At 39.1% G+C, this 18,592-nt stretch overlaps 1 protein-coding gene across 5 annotated transcripts in view; it reads left to right on the forward strand.

Annotated features, from left to right (window-relative positions):
- Window positions 1-2,192: 2,192 nt before the first annotated feature.
- The window catches only part of FBXL20 (F-box and leucine rich repeat protein 20), a 101,397-nt gene continuing 84,997 nt past the window's right edge, over window positions 2,193-18,592 (forward strand). For 2 of the 5 annotated variants that reach the window (XM_047845403.1, XM_047845405.1), the window contains exon 1: window positions 2,193-2,363. In XM_047845403.1, the coding sequence (XP_047701359.1) occupies window positions 2,316-2,363 (48 nt within the window). In that variant the 5' untranslated portion in view covers window positions 2,193-2,315. Of the gene's footprint in view, window positions 2,364-2,892; window positions 3,193-18,592 lie in introns of those variants that run through there. The other 3 variants (XM_047845406.1, XM_047845404.1, XM_047845407.1) reach the window with 2 other exon arrangements.

Genomic DNA, 18,592 nt, shown 5'->3' on the forward strand with positions numbered 1-18,592 from the left:
CACCTATCTTCTGCTGCTGGTGTCTTGTGTATTCTTAGTTTGACCTGATTCCTCTTCTGTCTTTTGGCTCCATGTTAGGGGTTTTTGGTCAAAACCTGCTCTGATGTACATGAAGATTTCAGGTTCAAAATCTATGTGTTTTAAAACCGGTATTTTAAAGAAGGGAGGAGGGAGAAACGAAGCAGGATATAATTGCCAAAACTGGCCTTGAGGTTGGTGACTCTTGGGAAGATTTTCCTTAAGGCTTAGGTCTGAAAACTTAGTGCAGCAATACCATGAATTCTCAGAAGCAACCCTTTCAAGGGAGCCAGTGAGTCATACAGTATCCAGTCAAGTCACTTGAAGCAGATGCCAGTATAGGAAACTCATTCACAATCCCTGGGCAATTCATTCCCCCCCCCCCTTTTTTTTTCCTCTTTTCAATCTCCCTGCCCCCTTATTTCTACCCTGGAGTTAGTTTTTTGAGGGGTAGGAAGTACTTAACATCTCAGATGCTAGGTTGGGAAACATGCTCAGCTGTAAAAGCTGGGCTTTATAAATTTTGTGTTTTAGAAATGTACATCAGGAGCAGCTGGGGAGGGTCTTTTCTAAAAAAAAATCTTTCAAATTTGATTTTCTGTGTGTATGGCCGTTCTGTAAATACTTTGGGGTTTTTCATTTTTTTGAAAGTAGACAAAATCTGTGGGATTTTTTTCCCCAAAACATTAAAAAAACCTGTTTATTTACATTAAAATAAATTTCTTTGATAAAAAGTAATATACCTTTGTGTAGTAATTTTTTAAATGTTTATTTGTTTTTGATAGTGAGCAGGGGAAGAGCAGGGGTAGGGTGGGGGGACAGGATCCAAAGCTGGCTTTGTGGTGATAGGAGAGAGCCCGATACTGGGCTCAAACCCACAAACCAGGAGATTATGAACTGAGCCAAAGTCTGATGCCAAACCGACTGAGCCACCCAGGGCCCCTGTGCAGTTAATTTTTAACCTTTGAGTGATTTTCATTTAGCTTTTTAAAAATACACCATTCAGAAAAAAAATTCAATCAGGAAGTAAAAGTCTTCCCTGATAATTACTCAAATAGGTTAACTGGAAAGGATAATTGAAAAAAGGAAACAGACTTGTGAAAATTTTCTTCATTTATCTGAGCCAGTTTGACTCTTGTTTGCAGGCCTTAGTCATCAAATTCATCAATAGTCGGGAGAAAACTGCTCTTAGATACATGGAACTAAACTATTTTTATATGGCTGAAGAGAAGCAGTAACATTAAAAGTATCAGGGAAAAGAATATAACCTCTAGATCACTGAGTTTGTGGGCCTGAGAATGACTTTCCAAAGCTTGGTTCCTTGCTCAGGAAGCCCTTTCTAGGATAAACACGAAAAAGTTAAAAAAAAAAAAAAAAGTTGGGTAATAAAGCTTCAAGCATGAATATCCCTATTTTAAAAAGATCTCCAGCACAAGTTGCTCTTAAATACACTCTCTCAAATCACATTGGTAACAATCTAGTCACTAAAACTGCGATTTAAAAGCGATATGAAGACAAACACATACTTTGTAATACAATTAGGGGAGATGATGTTGCCAGGACTGCTCGAATTTACAATAGTTTCTATTATTTCATCTTCGGTGCATGATTCTGTAGTCTGTCGCTCTAAAAGAGTAAACGTATTCCCTAATCCATAGAAATTCGATCATAAATTTCGAGATCCTGAGGGCTGGTGTTGCTAAAGTATAATAATATGATGACACAAACTAGCTTTTATAGGAACCAAGGAGTCAGCTGAATGTCGCAATTTCCACTCGGCCAGCGCGCCCGCCTACTCGCTAAAACACGCTTGTTTCTCCCGCCAAAGTGGCGTCAGGATCAGGTTCTCACCAAACAGAGCCCCGATTGGAGGACGGGCAGGCACTAGAGCCCATTGGGTGGCAGCGGCGTCTGGTGGCGGAGGGGCGGGGGAAGCCAAAGGCCCTTCAGCCTCGCCAGGCAACCCCCCCCCCCCGACACCAAAGCGCGCCCCTCCCCCAGCTAAAAGGAAGGGTCGCCCAGCTCCTGCACTGAACGCCCTGACCCCAAGACGCGAGGTGGGGCCTCGCTGCATATTCTTGGAGCAGAGGGTAGCGCAATTACCCACCCCCCATCCCCGTCCTGCTGATCCATGCACAGGGAGACCCACGCCCTGCGGCGGCCCCCCAGGCCTCCCTGCAACACCCGGTAATGCAATCCACGGGGGCGGGGGAGGCGGCGGCAGCGACAGCAAAGGCGACGGCGGCGGCGGCAGCAGCAGCACTGCCTCAACCTAGAGACAACCAGAAAGGAGGAAAATGGCTCCGAGCAGGGACCGCCTGCTGCACTTTGGGTTCAAGGCGACAGTGAGTGATAGGGGAAGGGAGTTGGGTGGCCGGGAAGGACGTGTGTGGATGCACAGGCTACTGGGGAAGAAGAGACAAGTCTTAGGGGACTGGGAGGACTAGGCAGAAAGCTCAAGTGTTTGCTGGGTTGGTGCGTGCTGTTTGCCGGCGAAGGGGATTAGATGGGCTCCGGTACTATCTGCAGTTGTCCTGCTTTTCCTCACTCGCGAGTCCGCGAGCACGCGCGCACTCGCACCCTCCCCACAGCCCCTCCCATACACAAATACACACAGACAGATAGGCACTTCCCTGCCTCTGCTTCTCGCGGTGGGCTTGCGTGCCTTGGAGGCAAGAGCGGACTCGCGCCGCCGCCGCCGCCGCACTCCGGCTGCTCCCGGGCGGACCGTCGCGGGCTGCGCCCGGGAGTGGGGGAGGGGTGGTCCCGCGCCGCCGCCGCCGCCGCCGCCGCGCGCTCCTCCTCCTCCCCTCCCCACGCCGTTCCGAGGCCCAGGCGGCTCTGCCCAATGAGGAACGGCGTTGCTGGCAGGTGGGGAGTGTTTTTGTTTTGGGTTGAAGTTGAGGCTGAGGGGAGAGAAGAGCTAGCGACAGGCAGTCGTCGCAGCCGCCGGCTCTGCGGGAGGTGGAGGAGGCCCCGCCGGAGCCCAGAGGTTTCTGCTCCTCGCTGACGGCCCCTGCCCGCCGCTCCTCCACCTCCTCCCGGTCCCGGAACTCCCGGGCCTGCCCGGGGCCCCCAGTCTTTGCACTCCGCACGCCGTAGCACCCGGCCTCGGCCGCACCCGCCGACCCCATGAGGAGGGACGTGAACGGAGTGACCAAGAGCAGGTTTGAGGTGTGAGCCTGGGGGGGGGGGGGGTTGGGGCGGCGTGAACAAAACGATTCCCGCTCTTGTGTCCCGAAAATTTCGCTCCGCACAGAGCCGCCTCCCTTGCCTGGCGCCGTCATCCACCGACCGCTGGGGCTGCCAGACTTCTTTCCCCTTTCTCTCGACCCGAAAGCCCAATGCAGCAGCCCAGCTTCCCTGGTCTTCCCGGCTGGTTGCCTCCAGCCTGTTTCACCAGCGGGCCCCGGCAAGGGATTAGCTCTGGCGCCCTAATTCCCCCCTCCCCCCAGTATCACTCAGCTTTCCATTCTTTACACAACCCTTGGCTTGCCTCCCTCCTCTCGGCAGAAAAAGCATCACAGCTCCGATCTACCGGCTTGCTTCTTTTCTTTCTGCCACCTTCTTCGTGAAACGAGAGGGAAATTATGGGCCAGGGGGCCATTTCTCCGAGTTTGAGAGCCCTTGTTTGGTTACTCTAGGGAAGTGGGGGTTGGTAGACTGGGATGATAGAGACTACCACGGGTTTTTGGTGCTGTGTTTGGTTTGGGTATTGTTCTGATACTTCCTCTTCTTTCCCGTTTAGTCTGTACTTTTGTAGCTCATTGTTTCTGGGAACTCTCAGATGTGTACAGGCTTTGAGATTGGGATGAAGGCCTGAGAGACTTCAGAAAATCCATTCTTTAAGAACTCTTCCTCCTCTGGCGAGAGGTTTATAGCTGTGGAATGGACGACTGGATGAGGAAATAGGAAAACATCTGAAAGTGTCTTTAGTGAAGGGAAGTCCGTGTTAGGGAAGTGATTCCTTTGGAAGTGAAGTATATTCTAAGTACTGACGAATTGCAGTAGTGTGGTAATATACCACAAGGTTTACTGGGGTTTATTGATAAGAGAAAGAAACTGCTACAACAAGAAGAGTAAATGAGTAAATGTTACCTGGCCCTTTCTGGCAGAGAATCAAACTGACCTGGGATCACTCAGAGCTCAGTGTACATCTCACTTGGTGTGTTTCTTCATTTCCATTTGAAGGATGAAATTGTAAGACAGACAAAGTTTCAGGAAACTTGCCAGCTAGGTGCAGAGGGTGAAATTGTTACCTGAGGGTCTTCAGTTTAGTCTATTCCTTGGTTTGCTCTACAATATTACTGTTGCAGTTTAGGAATGGAGAAAATCAAGGAATTGGCCTCCTTAGAATTTTCATATTTAACTTAATCATGGGAAGAAGTATCATAGTAGATATGATTTGGTGTTTACTTTAATAGAACTTTAGTTTGCCTTAATGTAGAGAGACCCAATAAGCTTAATTTTTGGTGATTTGTACATTCAGTACTACTGTAAAAGTCAAGACCATCCTTAAAATTACTGAATAGACTTTTAGCAGTTAACAGGAATCCTGAAAGAGAAACCCAAATACCAAAGATCTGAGTGGAGGATAGCCGTTTGCCACTGAAGTCTGCTCTTTATCATTTTGTTTTCTTCTAGACTGCATGAATTATTGTTGGAAGGAGTTTTTTGTAGTATGTGTTTTAAAATTGCATTGCTATATCTTATTTTTATACTTATATTTTATTTAAAAAAATTTTTAACGTTTGTTTATTTTTGAGATAGAGAGAGACAGAGCATGAGCAGGGGAGGGTCAGAGAGAGAGGGAGACACAGAATCTGAAACAGGCTCCAGGCTGTAAGCTGTCAGCACAGAGCCCGACGCCGGGCTCGAACTCACGGACCGTGAGATCATGACCTGAGCCGAAGTCGGACGCTTAACCGACTGAGCCACCCAGGCTCCCCTTAGCTTATATTTTAATTTGTAGTTTACCTGTAGTCTTGATACTATAATAAAAATATTGCCTTATTAAGTATATCTATTACCTTGAACTAAAGCAACTGAAGCTTTCTAAAGGTATTTGATAAGATTTTTTTAAAAAGGAGGGGGGCACGCCTTGATGGCTGTCTTTTAAGCATTGGACTTAGGCTCAGGTCATGATCTCTCACTTCACAGGTTCCAGCCCCATGTGGGGCTCTGTGCTGACAGCTCAGAGCCTGGAGCCTGCTTTGGATTCTGTGTCTCCCTCTCTCTCTGCCCCTCCCCCACCTCTCTCTCTCTCTCTCTCTCTCTCTCTCTCTCTCTGTCTCAAAAATAAATAAACATGAAAAAAAATTTTTTTAAATAAGGGATAAAAAAAAAAACCCTCCTTGTACAGTATTTGTGATTCGCTTTTGGTTTATAAGAAAACATTTTAGTCCTTTATTATGATGTGAAGTGGTCACATGCCAGAATACAAATGGGAAGGGGTGGAAATGATATGTGCTAATGAGTTTCATTATCTGAATATTTCATAAAGTCATTTACCTCTTCTTTTCCCCATTTACCTCTTCTTTTCCCCATTTACCTCTTTACTAACCTAATTTACAAGCAGTAAAACAATAAAATGGTCTCATGAAGTAGTAAACTTATTGCTAATTCATTGAAAACATTTTAAATATTTAGTTCCAATGGATAAAAGATGCAGACAAGGTAAAACAGTCTCTTCGTATCTAAAACATGACATCATGTTATTTTTATGTTTTAAGAAAATTTTTATTTTTGAGAGAGAGAGAGCACAAGCAAGGGTGGAGTAGAGAGAGAGGGAGACAATCCAAAGCAGGCTCCAGACTCTGAGCTGTCAGCACACAGCCCCACACAGGGCTCGAACTTGTGAACTGAGAGATCATGACCTGAGCAGAAGTCAGATGCTTAACTGACTGAGCCACCCAGGCAACCCTCAAATTATTGTTTTAATTCTCAAAATTACAGAATGGTTTTTAAAGGACTGATAATTTTATGATTGTAAGCAGATAGCCAATCCCTGAGGACATTTTTGTAGCAAATAATAACTAATTTCAGATTAATTATGATTAATACAGAAAGTGAAAGACTGTTTTCTTTTTCTTAGCTGCATTTTTTTCTGGGTGAAAGATAACTGAAGTTTATCTTTTTATAGTTGATTCATTAAAATCTTTCTTTAAGGAATATTCTGAGTATTATTCTTTTGGATGTTGTAACTGCAGACCACACACTTTAAATCTGATGCTCAGGGCTATAGGTGTAGAAAAAATTTTTAAGTTAAAATGAAGAGATAAGAGTACTTGTTAGATATGTAGCTGTGAAACAGCCAGAGTAGATGACAGCTGGGTAGAAGTTAAAAAGATACAGAGATGTGAAAATTATTGTTGTTCTTTGCTGTATCACTTTGGCATTAAATTTCTACAAAATAACCCGAAAAGCTAGCATAATGCACTCTGAATAATGTGTCTCTCAGTTGAAAGTCTTCATCTAAATACTTTTTATTGCATAACTTACAGTGCACATTGTTTTGTGGCAAATTTTGATAAATTGTCTTTGTAACTTAATAATAGTTATTGCATCCTGCATGCCAGACACTGAGCTAGATGTTTTACCTTAGTTTTTTAATTTTTTGTTTACTTCTTAATTTTTATTTTAAGTAGGATCCACCCCCACCATGAGTCTTGAACTCACAACCCTGAGATTAAGAGTCACATGCTCTACCTACTGAGCCAGCCGGGTGCTCCTACTTCAGTAACTTCCAATTCTCATGGTTCTGTTTCACAGTTGAGGAAAGCTAGGGCCTAAGAAGTGTTCAAGTTGCACAGCTAGTAAGGGTGGGGGGGGGGAAGCCAAGATTCCAATCTGCATTTTTTAAACTTCACTCTGTCATTCTGCTCTGTTTTTAGCATAACATAGCATCAAAGCCCATAAAAAGTATGGAAAAGAACTTTCCTAAATTTCTTCACTCAGTATATTTCATTTTGTCTTTGCTATCAAGAATGAAGTTGTCCTTCATTTTAAGTATTATAACATGTTATCTTAACACTCAGTGAGATTAGTGACAGACGTGTGTAAATAAGCTAGCCCTTGAATCTAAGTTTAGATTTTTTCGGTAAAACCTGTCTATTTTGTCATTCTCTTAGTAGCTCCATTATAAGGTTATAGTACTATTAGAGGAAAATTTTTATCTTATTTGAGTTTATTAAAAAGTCTAGCATTATCTACATTGAAAACATTAACCGACATCATAGATACAATTTACTGTTTAATCAGTGCCTGGAAATGTTAAGATTCACATAGTTAGGAATTGATAAGCTCCAATTTGAGTACTTTGAATCCCTGTTCACTATTGTTTTTCATTATTCCTCACTGCTGCTTTGATAAGTGTATAATATTTTAGTCTGTAAGGTTAGATTGTAGTACTTATTTGCCTGCTTCGTTTTATCAAATCATTTTGTCCAAAATAAGAAAAATCATAAAATGTGGTATGGCAGAAAGAACATACTGCATTATGAGTCGAGAGGACTGATAATGTTAGTTAATCTTGATGTTTGCCACCAGCTAACTATAACTTTAGTCATTTCTTTTCGCTTCTCCGGTTTGGTCATTTCCCTTCTTTGCAAAACAAGGAAGTTAGAATCAATTACTAAGGTTCCTTTTGTTCTAGAATCCTATGAATCTGTAACTTTTTAATAAAAGCAGAGGACCATATTTCATTGGCTGTTTCTTCTAAACCAGCCACTCCAGGGGCACCTGGGTGGCTTAGTTGGCTGGGCTGGGTGTCCGACTTCAGCTCAGGTCATGATCTCACAGGTTCGTGGGTTTGAGCCCTGCATTGGGCTCTGTGCTGACAGCTCGAAGCCTGAAGCCTGCTTCAGATTCTATGTCTCCCTCTCTCTCTGCCCCTTCCCTGCTCTCTCTCTCTCTCTCTCTCTCTTTCTCTCTCTCAAAAGTAAAATATACATAAAAAAATAAAATAAAACAGTTACTCCAGTATATTGTTAAAGTTTGGAAGCAGAGTTGCACAGTACTGCTAAGGCTGCAGTAATTACCTTTTTCTCCCATAAGGATTTATCTTCTAATCTAAAGAACATTCTGCGTAGTAAATAACCATATTTTCCAAATTGGTGCACGTGGAAAATGTCACACATTTTTCCAGTGGGTGACAGCCATTTGTTTCATTCTATTTGAAAAGGCTTGCAATGGGAAAGAGTACTAGTAACAGTAAGGTTTGTTTGTTTGTTTGTTATAACACTTTTGAGATTTGTCTGCAAGCAGTTATCTAACATTATACAAAGTCCAAATTAGAGGTTTAGGGTTTTGGGGCCCATTCAGACAATCTTTTTTTTTTTTTTTTATAGTGTTATTGATGTTTATTGTATAATTATGGGTCCTTTTTACCTTTGAAACATGGCACATTAATCATGTACTTATATTGTAGTCATTCATTATTTAAAAATCAAGATGTTTCTTTGTACAGTCTACATAAGCCATTACACTTTGAAAATTATGTTTTCCATTAAGTTGTTAAAAATATTTAGCTTTGCAAAAACCTTACAAAGTGTATTCCTTTTTTTTTTTTTTAAGTTTATTTATTTATTTTGAGAGAGAGAGAGAGAGAGAGAGAATCCCAAGCAGGCTCTGCACTGTCAGTGTAGAGCCCCATGCAGGGCTCAAACTCCAGAGCTGTGAGATCACGACCTGAGCCACAGTCAGATACTTAACCAACTGAGCCACCCAGGGGCCCCTACAGAGTGTATTCTTGATATTTAAGTCATACATTCTTAGATGTACATTGAAGATTTTCATTCATTAAATCAGTATTAGAAGTGTTTAGAAGTATTTACACTTTTAAATTCTTATGTTTTAGGTTATTTGTCAGTTTTAGCTGTTAGTGTTATTGTCACTTTTTAAAGCCTAATTTCTAAAATCCTTCTGTTTTTATCCTGAGTGTCTCTTTTCAAATCTTGGTTGAGTTTTTCTTGCAAATTATTAAGTACTTTTGTTACAGGCCAAGAATTCCATTCCCAGGCCTTAGATTACCGTTTCCCAATTGGTGACAGACTGGGAACTGAATTAAAATTTTTAGTAATCTAACTAGTACTGTGGTTTTGGAAGAGTATTTTTAGATGTTCAAAATAAAATATTCCGTTACACCAGGAAAATCCAAGGGAGGGAGGAAGAAGAAAGAATGCCCTTAAGCTGACCAAATTTAGCTGCTTGTGCGTAGTTGTCTTTACACTGTTTTCCTATTTGGTCTTCCCGACTTGGTGAATTCTTAGACCCCTACCAAAAACGGACTCAGAAAAATAAAGGCATACAAGTCAGTTTTATAGTTTCATGTCTTAGTGCACTTGGACCCATTTGAAAAAGATTTTAACTTAATAGCAACTAACAATAGGTGGTGGTATTGAACTGTGCAAAGGTATTTGTGCTTGATTCATCTTGCTTAATTATATAACTTTTAAAAATGAAGATATGTATTCAAATGGAAATAGATCCAAAACGTATTTGCATTAGCTTTTGAAGACTTTCTGTTAAAAGAATGACTTTGCTGGGTATTTTCGGCACACATCTGATAACTACTTAGCAGGCATATGAGTGATATCTGTAGGTTAAGTAACATCTATTCCCTAGTCATTTTTCCTCGAATTTGATTTTATGGTATTCTCTTGGATTTAATAAGCCTCATCTGACAGTTGTAATCAGGTGGAAATGTCATTTATCTCAGTCATTGTTGCTCAGTCTTTTAAGATGCTGTGAGGTTAAAGTTACAATTAAATCATGTTAGATAAGAATTTAGCAAAAAAAAAAAAAAAAGTTTAGCCAGTTTTGAAACATGTATTGACAATGTTTTCTGTCATTTTTGTCCTTGATCCCAGGAATTTCTAGTAAAAACTAAAAAAGGGAAATAGAATACCGTGAAAGGAAGTAACAAACTGATCTTATGCGTTACTGTGGTGCTAAGACAGAAGTCATATCTAACAATAAGGTGAAGGTTAGAAACATAGCAAATGCCTGCCCAATTTTATATAATCAGATATACCAACTATTTATGGTATTTGTTGGTTACTGTGATTTCCTGACCAACTAGAGGATGTGGACAGATATAATTAAACAATCGTTTATAAGGAAAAAAGTGGAAAAGCATTTTCAGTTGTGCTTACAATTTGCAATAAGAAGTCATAGGTGTACCTATTCTGGGTGCTTCAGTGTTTACTTCACAATCTGCAGAACAAGGGAATTTATGTGGCAGGAAAGACAGGCAAAAAGAAAACAGTAAAATCTCTAGATTAGGGCAGGTTTTTAAATATGAAGTACCTATTCTTATGTATATGTCACCCTTGGTTGACAGTTTAGGCCCTGGGAAGATCATTCCCAACTCTTGTGTATACTGAATTGCAGTTTACCAACCAAGAGGCAGTTTTGTTTGGTTTTTTTTTGTTTTCTTTTTTCCTCTTTCAAGGTGGGTGGGGAGCAGAAAAAGAAAACGATTTGCAGTTGCCTACAAATAAACAATTTAATGTTAACTGTAAATGTTAGTTGCAAAGTTTTCCAGAGTTCTCTGTTAGAATGTCATCCTTTTCTTTTTGTCATCTTATTTTTTTTTAAATCATTCTTTGTTGCCTTATTTTTTGAACCAGATCATTTGTATATTTTAATGTTCTATTTTGAAATTAATTTGAGTAGAAAGAGAATGAAAGTGTTAAGGTGATGTCTTAAGGATTTTATAAATGGAAATAATACAGTTCTGAACTATGAAATAAGTGCTCACATACATATATTTTATAAATATGTGTTCTGTGTGTATATAATATGTATATAATAGTGTATATGTGTTTACTGGTATCTGTGTGTCCTTTCTGGACCTCCATTATTGCAGCTGTAGGGTTCTTTCTGGCATGGAAATTCTGTGATTGTAAATAAATCCCCCAACTTGCTCTAGGTTAGAGATTAGATATTCAGTTTATTGTCAGTGTTCTTGCATTTGTTTGTTTCCAATTGTTAGTAGAGACAAAACAGCCTGTGTGATCTTAACCCATATTCTGCTTTGTGGGTTGTTTGTTTGCTTTTTTAGATTTTTAAATTTTTTAAATCTCTATACCCAGTGTGGGGCTCAAATTCATGACCCTGAGATCAAGAGTCGCATGCTTTACCAATTGAGCCAGTCAGGTGCCCCACCCATGTTCTGCTTTGGATTCCTGCTTGTTTTTGCCCTGAATTCTGATAAAAGTAGAGGTAGACACTGGAAGGGAGAAGAAAACAAAAAAAACCCAAACTGGTTTATCTGTCCAAATGATTACCTTTGCCAAGAGGGCAAGGAGGAATGGCTATAATGACTGTGTGATATCCTGGAGTATAGTGTGCTGTGATTCATTTTCTTAAGATGTATGGTATTTATATATTTATATAGAGAGAATCTACGAGTATTAGCTTTCAAGTCTGAGTTTGAACCCTGGCTTTGCCACTTACCATCTATGTGACCTTGGGCAAGTTATGTAATCTCTGTGAGTCTCAAATTTTCAATATCTAAAATGTGTATAATGCCTACCTCACTGGATTGTAAGGATTTAATTCTATAATGTTTATGTGGCATTTAGCAAGTTGTCTACTGAACAATAAGGGCTCAATAAATGATGCCTATTATTATATTACTCTGTGGAGTCTACCACACAATAAGCACTCAGTAAATGACGACTCTTATTATATTACTTTGTGGAGTAGGGTGTTTTTAATTAGACTTTTTGTAAATCATTATTTTAAATGCTTTAAAGGAATTTACTATTTAAAGGGAAAATTCTATTATAAAGGAAAGAATGTAACTATCTCTTTATTCATCTGATTCAGTTTATATACTGGGTTTATTAAACAGGAACACCTATGAATTTTAACCAGTCTAGTTGAAGAGTAGTAATTTAGCAGTGTTTCAATCTGGAGTTGATACTGCAACTGTTATTGTATTCGTTGTTAGGCAAATGTGGATAAATGTCTCCTAAGATGAGAATTTGGCACCAAATTGTAAGTTGACATTTAAAACACTAGATCAGTCAGCTTTTACCCAGAAACTGGTCATTCTTTCTTCACTGATTTGTAGAAAATAAAGCTATGGTGTGACTGAACATGGACAAGTAGAGATGCATTTATTTTTGAAAAAGAACTCTGCATTGCTAATACCCTTTCCCCACACTCATCCTTATCAGCTTTTTGAAGATTGTTTACATGTCCTCCATGTAAAGAAGCCCATGTTGAAAAAAAATCACATAACTTATTTCTGCAATGCATTCGTAGGAAAGAAATCTGACGTATATCAGAATTCTTCTTGGATAAGTTAAAACATTTATTTAATACTATAATTTTCATAACGTATTACCCAGAATGGTGACTTCAGGAAGATAATGGACTTAATACTCGTTATTCTTAGTCACAGCTGACTGGGGTACACAAAAGAATTTTCCCAAATCTAGATCTCTACAACAAAAAAAATGCAGTCTCACTGAGGTCAAAACATTCCTTAAGAAAGAACAATTGTATTTAGATTATTTGCTTCAAAGGGTGGATTATAGGCCCTGTGTGACATAAATTTCATCTGAGCTCATCAGTCTCTGGTCCAGACAGAAAAGTTTGGCCAAATATAGGAATCAAGATCTCAAGGGATCCCAGTGAGCCCTGGGAAAATCCACTTACCTCTCTTTGTCTTTAGAGCTCTAAAATAAGATTTCCAATATGTATTTCCCTAACTTAATACAAACTAGATCAATGTTAAAGATGAAACCTAATATAATGTTGTATGTCAGTTATAGCTCAATTAAAAAAAAAATTAAACCTAAAACTCATTCTAATAGTATTCCTTGAGTTAAATGGACATTATTAAGGAGGAATAAGTGAAACTAAATTTCGTTTATAGCAACTGAATGTCACAGTAGAGCTAAATAAGGAACAACCTGAATGTCAGAATCACCAGTGAAGTTTTTTCCAATACTGATCCCTTGAAGCCATCCCCTCTGGCATGCAAGTTTCCTAGAAGTTCCTTAGAGATAATGATACAAATTTCTGTTAAAGAAACACTGGGATAAGGGATACAAAGGTAACTTGTATTTGCAACCTGAATTCCATGGAAAAAGAGACTTACCTACCATGAATTTGACATCTTAAAATCAGTACACCTTCTCTCAGGTTTCCATCCTATCCTAGATGTTTTTAGCCCTAGAAACAAGGTGCAGTATCTAATATATGGCATCTAAAATATAGTCATTTTATAATTTGTATGTTTTACATGATCAGATACGTTCAGTTTCACGATGAAACCTCCAGAACACATTATATAGCCTCTCAAGCTATGGAGAACATCAGAGAGCTCAGGAAAGCTTATTTGACCTTGTCCAGGGATTAGAAAATCTCAGTATAGAAAACCAAGGTATACTGTTGGAGTTCAATACTATTCAAAATTTACTTAGCGACCAACTATGTGTTGTGTTACAGGTACAGAGCAGCTCTAAAACATTGTCTCTGCCTCAGGGAGTTTGTAATCTAGTTAGGAAGAAAGATAATTAGTGCGTTCTGGTAAATGCAGTGTTAGAGGTATGGGAGAGTGATAAGAACCAATTTCATGAAAAGCATTCACAGTGTTTTTTAAAAGAAAACAAAATCCATTGACCCTGCCTTTTCAAGATATGAGCACTTTTAAAAATATTTACACTGTCAGGTGTAAAATTTTAAAAATACAAGTAACTACTTATCCTCCTCTGTAATATTCTCTCTATATTTGTAAGAGAAGACCAAGGGGAAAGATAGGCAGGCTTTTATTAGTAATTTCTTTGAGTTTGCTGATACATCTTTAAGGGAAACAAAACAGTAGCACCACTAAATGGTACAAATAATCAGAGTAATTGCTTCTCTCTAAAGCCAGACATTCCTCAGAGATTTAAACTGAAGTTAAACAGGGTTAGAAAAAGAGTAACAGGAAAGTAACTCTTCCACCAGTAGTTCCAGGAATTCATTATATGGTATGTAGTTATACACTGGTGCTCCATTTGTTTTCAGGCAATAAATAAGTCTTGTTAAGGAATTCATGAATGATTCTGCATAATGCTGACCCTCATATGTGTAGGGCATCTCTCCCCCTTCAGAAAGAGATATTTGAATTTCTCAAGTAACAAATTAATATAGTATTTTATATATTAAAGAACATGTTCTTTAATTTTTCATTTGAACTTCAAAAAAATCTTATGTGTTAGAGAATATTTCTCTGCTATTTTATAGATAAGAAAGCAGATGCTCTGAAAGGCTGTTATTTTCCCAACATTAAATAGCTAAGTATAAAAGCCAGAACTTTAATCCAGTTACTTGAAGTCTGTTATACTTGTCTCTAGCGTATGCTAAGAATGGGCTGTTTTGAACAATTTATTCATTATTCTTCTTTTGATCCATAACAGGCATTTATAAGATGTTGGTTAGAACTGATTTTAACACTTGAGTTTGTGGCCATAGAATTGAGCAAAGTAATTGTGTGGGGGATTGCAAAGAATGAGAATTGAACCTGTACTTTGGCTTATTAGCCATACTTACTAGCCTCTTAGCCATGACTCTCCTAAACAGCCATGAACAAATATTCTGTGTAAATAATACGAAGATACCTGTGTAATTACAGTTGGACCAAAAACTGTTAGTATATAATCCATACATCTAATAAAACTGATCTGGGCTTCTGGGTGGCTCAGTCGGTTGAGTGTCAGACTTCAGCTCAGGTCACGATCTCACAGTTTGTGAGATCCCACATTGGGCTTTCTGCTGTCAGCGCGGAGCACGCTTTGGATTCTCTGTCTCCTGCCCCATCTCTGCACCTTCCCCGGTCACGCTCTCTCAAAAATAAATAAAAACATTAAAAAAAACCCAACCTGGGGTGCCTGGGTGGCGCAGTCGGTTAAGCATCTGACTTCAGCCAGGTCACGATCTCGCGGTCCCGGAGTTCGAGCCCCGCGTCGGGCTCTGGGCTGATGGCTCAGAGCCTGGAGCCTGTTTCCGATTCTGTGTCTCCCTCTCTCTCTGCCCCTCCCCCGTTCATGCTCTGTCTCTCTCTGTCCCAAAAAACAAACAAACAAACAAACAAAAAAAACCCCAACCTGATTTACTATAATTCTTCACGAAGACTAGGAATGAGATATTAAAACAGTCTAACAAGTGTTTGTAGAACCTTGAAAATAAGTTTGTAAAGCCTTTTGCAAGTTTTGTTCTTAGGTTTTTGACTTACAAAGTCTGGGCAACATTTTCCTCAATTTCACGTAATGAATTATTATAGATGAAAAGTAGCAAAAAAAGTAGCAATATGCTACTATTGAGTTAAAATAATAAAAATTTTGGATATAGTATTTTATGAATAGACATTTCTAGATAAAAGATCAAGTAGGTCTAGTAAATCAAATTGTTTTTTTTTTTAATTTTTTTTTTTAACAATTTATTTATTTTTGAGACAGAGAGAGACAGAGAATGAACAGGGGAGGGGCAGAGAGAGAGGGAGACACAGAATCTGAAACAGGCTCCAGGCTCTGAGCCGTCAGCACAGAGCCCGACGCGGGGCTCGAACTCACAGACAGTGAGATCATGACCTGAGCCGAAGTCGGACGCTTATCCAACCAAGCCACCCAGGCGCCCCTCAAATTGTTTTTAATATCATAAAGAGTACTAAGAAACTCATTTCCTAGAATGTTTACATTATTTGTTTCAATAATGTAAAATTTGCATTAAAAGTGACCTCATCCATAAAATATAAGCTGTTCTAGGATTATAGCCAAGATCTATCTGACCCTTCTAACCATTATCAAATATATGTTAAAATGAAATGTGTAATTAAGTCATTACAGTACTTTTTTAGTCCTTTTTTTTTTGTTTTTTTCAAGTCTCCACCCAGCGTGGGGCTTGAAGTCATGATCTCGTTGCATGGTCTAACTGATTGAGCCAGCCAAGCACCCCATCCCTGTTTAGTCTTTTTTTGAAAATGTTTTTTTTATTGGTCGTTTCTTTAAAAATTTTTTTAACTTTTATTTATTTTTGAGACAGAGAGAATCAGAGCATGAACTGGGGAGGGTCAGACAGAGAGGGAGACACAGAATCCGAAGCAGGCTCCAGGCTCTGAGCTGTCAGCACAGAGCCCGATGTGGGGCTCAAACTCATGGACTGTGAGATCATGACCTGAGCCCAAGTCTGACGCTTAACCAACTGAGCCACCCAGGCGCCCCCATCCCTGTTTAGTCTTGACAGTACTATATACCTACCTAGGATCCAGTTTTAGTATTTTATGTTTTACATGTTCTGGTTCTTGTCAAGTGGCTGGAGTTTTGTCGGTATTGCCATTAACAATATCGTTTCAGAGTTGAATTAACACCGGAATGATCGACCACTGGATTCAGTGCAACATTAGGCTGGGAACTAGGGGAGAATATCTATGCTCCACATTATCTTAATTGGACTCAGTGTTTTTCTTCTGTGGAATTAAGCCTGGATACACATCCAGGTTGAAGGTACAGCCAGTCAAAGAGTATTTGTAGGTAGTTGTTACGCTTAATGCCAGTAGTGTTCTTAAAAAAGTAAATGATCAGATGGAAGTCTAAGTAAAACTTAACCAAAAGTAGCTCAGTAAACTTTCTTGTAGCTTTTATTTACTATGGCTGAGTTGGACTATGGCTGATTAAGTGAAATGTGAAATGTTCCCATTATTTTAGCGAAGGGAAACTAACATCAATCTCTTTGGCAGTCCTAAACTAACTTCAGGTCCCTCAGTTTAATGTGTTTCAGGGACATGTCTTCTGCCCACTTCTATCTTATAGGCTTGTGGTCTAATTTGGGACTGCAAATGGAGGTTAAATTGTTGCTTTAATATTTATTCTTGGAAGTGAAACAAAAGTATAATATTCTGTTTATCTTAAAGTGAGTTTTGAGTGAAAAGTAATTCCTCCATCCCCCTCCCCCAATCTTCAGAGGTTAATCATTGTTAACTGGTTATTATATATACTTTTACAAATTATGTATCTTTTATTGTGTATGGTTTTCTTTTCTTAATTTAAACTTTAGTTAGTTAACATACAGTGCAATTTTGGTTTTAGGAGTAGAACTCAGTGATTCATCACTTACATATAACACCTAGTGCTCATCACAACAAATGCCCTTTTTAATACCCATCACCCATCTAGCCCATCTCCCACCCACCTCCCTCTATCAACCCCCAGTTTGTTCTTTATTGTTAAGAGTCTCTTGTCGTTTGTTTCCCTCTCTTCTCATCCCCCCTCTTCCCATGTGTTCATCTGTTTTAATTCTTAAATTCCACATGAGTGAAATCATATGCTATTTGTCTTTTCTCTGATTGACTTGTTTCTCTTAGCATTAATATATTCTAGCTTCATTCACATCATTTCAGTTGGCAAGATTTCATTGTTTTTGATGGCTGAGTAATACTCATTTATATATGTAGATATATATATATTTATATAAACTTATATTTATATATAATTTTATATATTATATTTATTATATATATATATACACACATGTAGCACATATTCTGTGTTTTTAAGTTTATTTATTTATTTTAAGAGAGAGACAGGGAGGGAGAGTGTGAATGGGGAAAGGGAAGAGAAAGAGGGACAGGGAGAGAATGCCAAGCAGTCTCCACTCTTGTGAGCACAGAGGGATATGGACCTTGAACTCCCCAACCTTGAGATCCTGACCTGGTCTGAAATCAGGGGTCTGATGCTTAACTGACTGAGCCACCCAGGTGCCCTTCCCCATTTGAAATGCCATTTCTAACATTTAACCAATTAAATGAATTCAGAGGTCTGTTTTTAAACTGTGTTCTGTTTCTTCCATCTATTCTTTATTGCCAGTACCAGAATTTTAGTTAATTGGCTTTACACATTAATTTGGAGGAATTCATAACTTTATAATATTTCTCTTCCTGTTCATGAACGTTATATATATTTAGCTTTTATCAGCAGATTTGTAGAGTTCTTCCTGAAGATCTTACAGTTTTTGTTAGTTTGATTTTTACATACTTTATCGTTTTTGATATTATTACAAACGGAAGGATTTTTTTTTAAATTATTATTTTTTTTAACGTTTATTTTTGAAGACAGAGAGAGACAGAGATGAACGGGGGAGGGTCAGAGAGAGAGGGAGACACAGAATCTGAAACAGGCCCCGGGCTCTGAGCTGTCAGCACAGAGCCCGACGCGGGGCTTGAACTCACAGACTGTGAGATCATGACCCGAGCTGAAGTCGGACGCTCAACCGACTGAGCCACCCAGGTGCCCCAGGATTTTTTTTTTTAATTACATTTCTAATCACCAATTCAGTCAGCAAATATTTGTTGAGTACTTTCTACATGCCTGATATTGCTGTTAATGCTGAGGGTATAAAAGTGGACAAAACACAAAATCCTGCTCTAAGGGAGTTTAAAATTTAGTGAAGAGAATTTGACATGAAACAGATAAAGAAGTACTTACATAATATGTCTGATGCTGGTAAGTACTGTGGACAAAAATGAAGGACAGGGAAAAGAGGAAGGGAGCTGGGCATGGTTTATAATTTACATAGAATG

This window comes from Prionailurus viverrinus, unplaced genomic scaffold, assembly GCF_022837055.1.
Source record: "Prionailurus viverrinus isolate Anna unplaced genomic scaffold, UM_Priviv_1.0 scaffold_35, whole genome shotgun sequence".
Classification (NCBI taxonomy): Eukaryota; Metazoa; Chordata; class Mammalia; order Carnivora; family Felidae; genus Prionailurus; species Prionailurus viverrinus.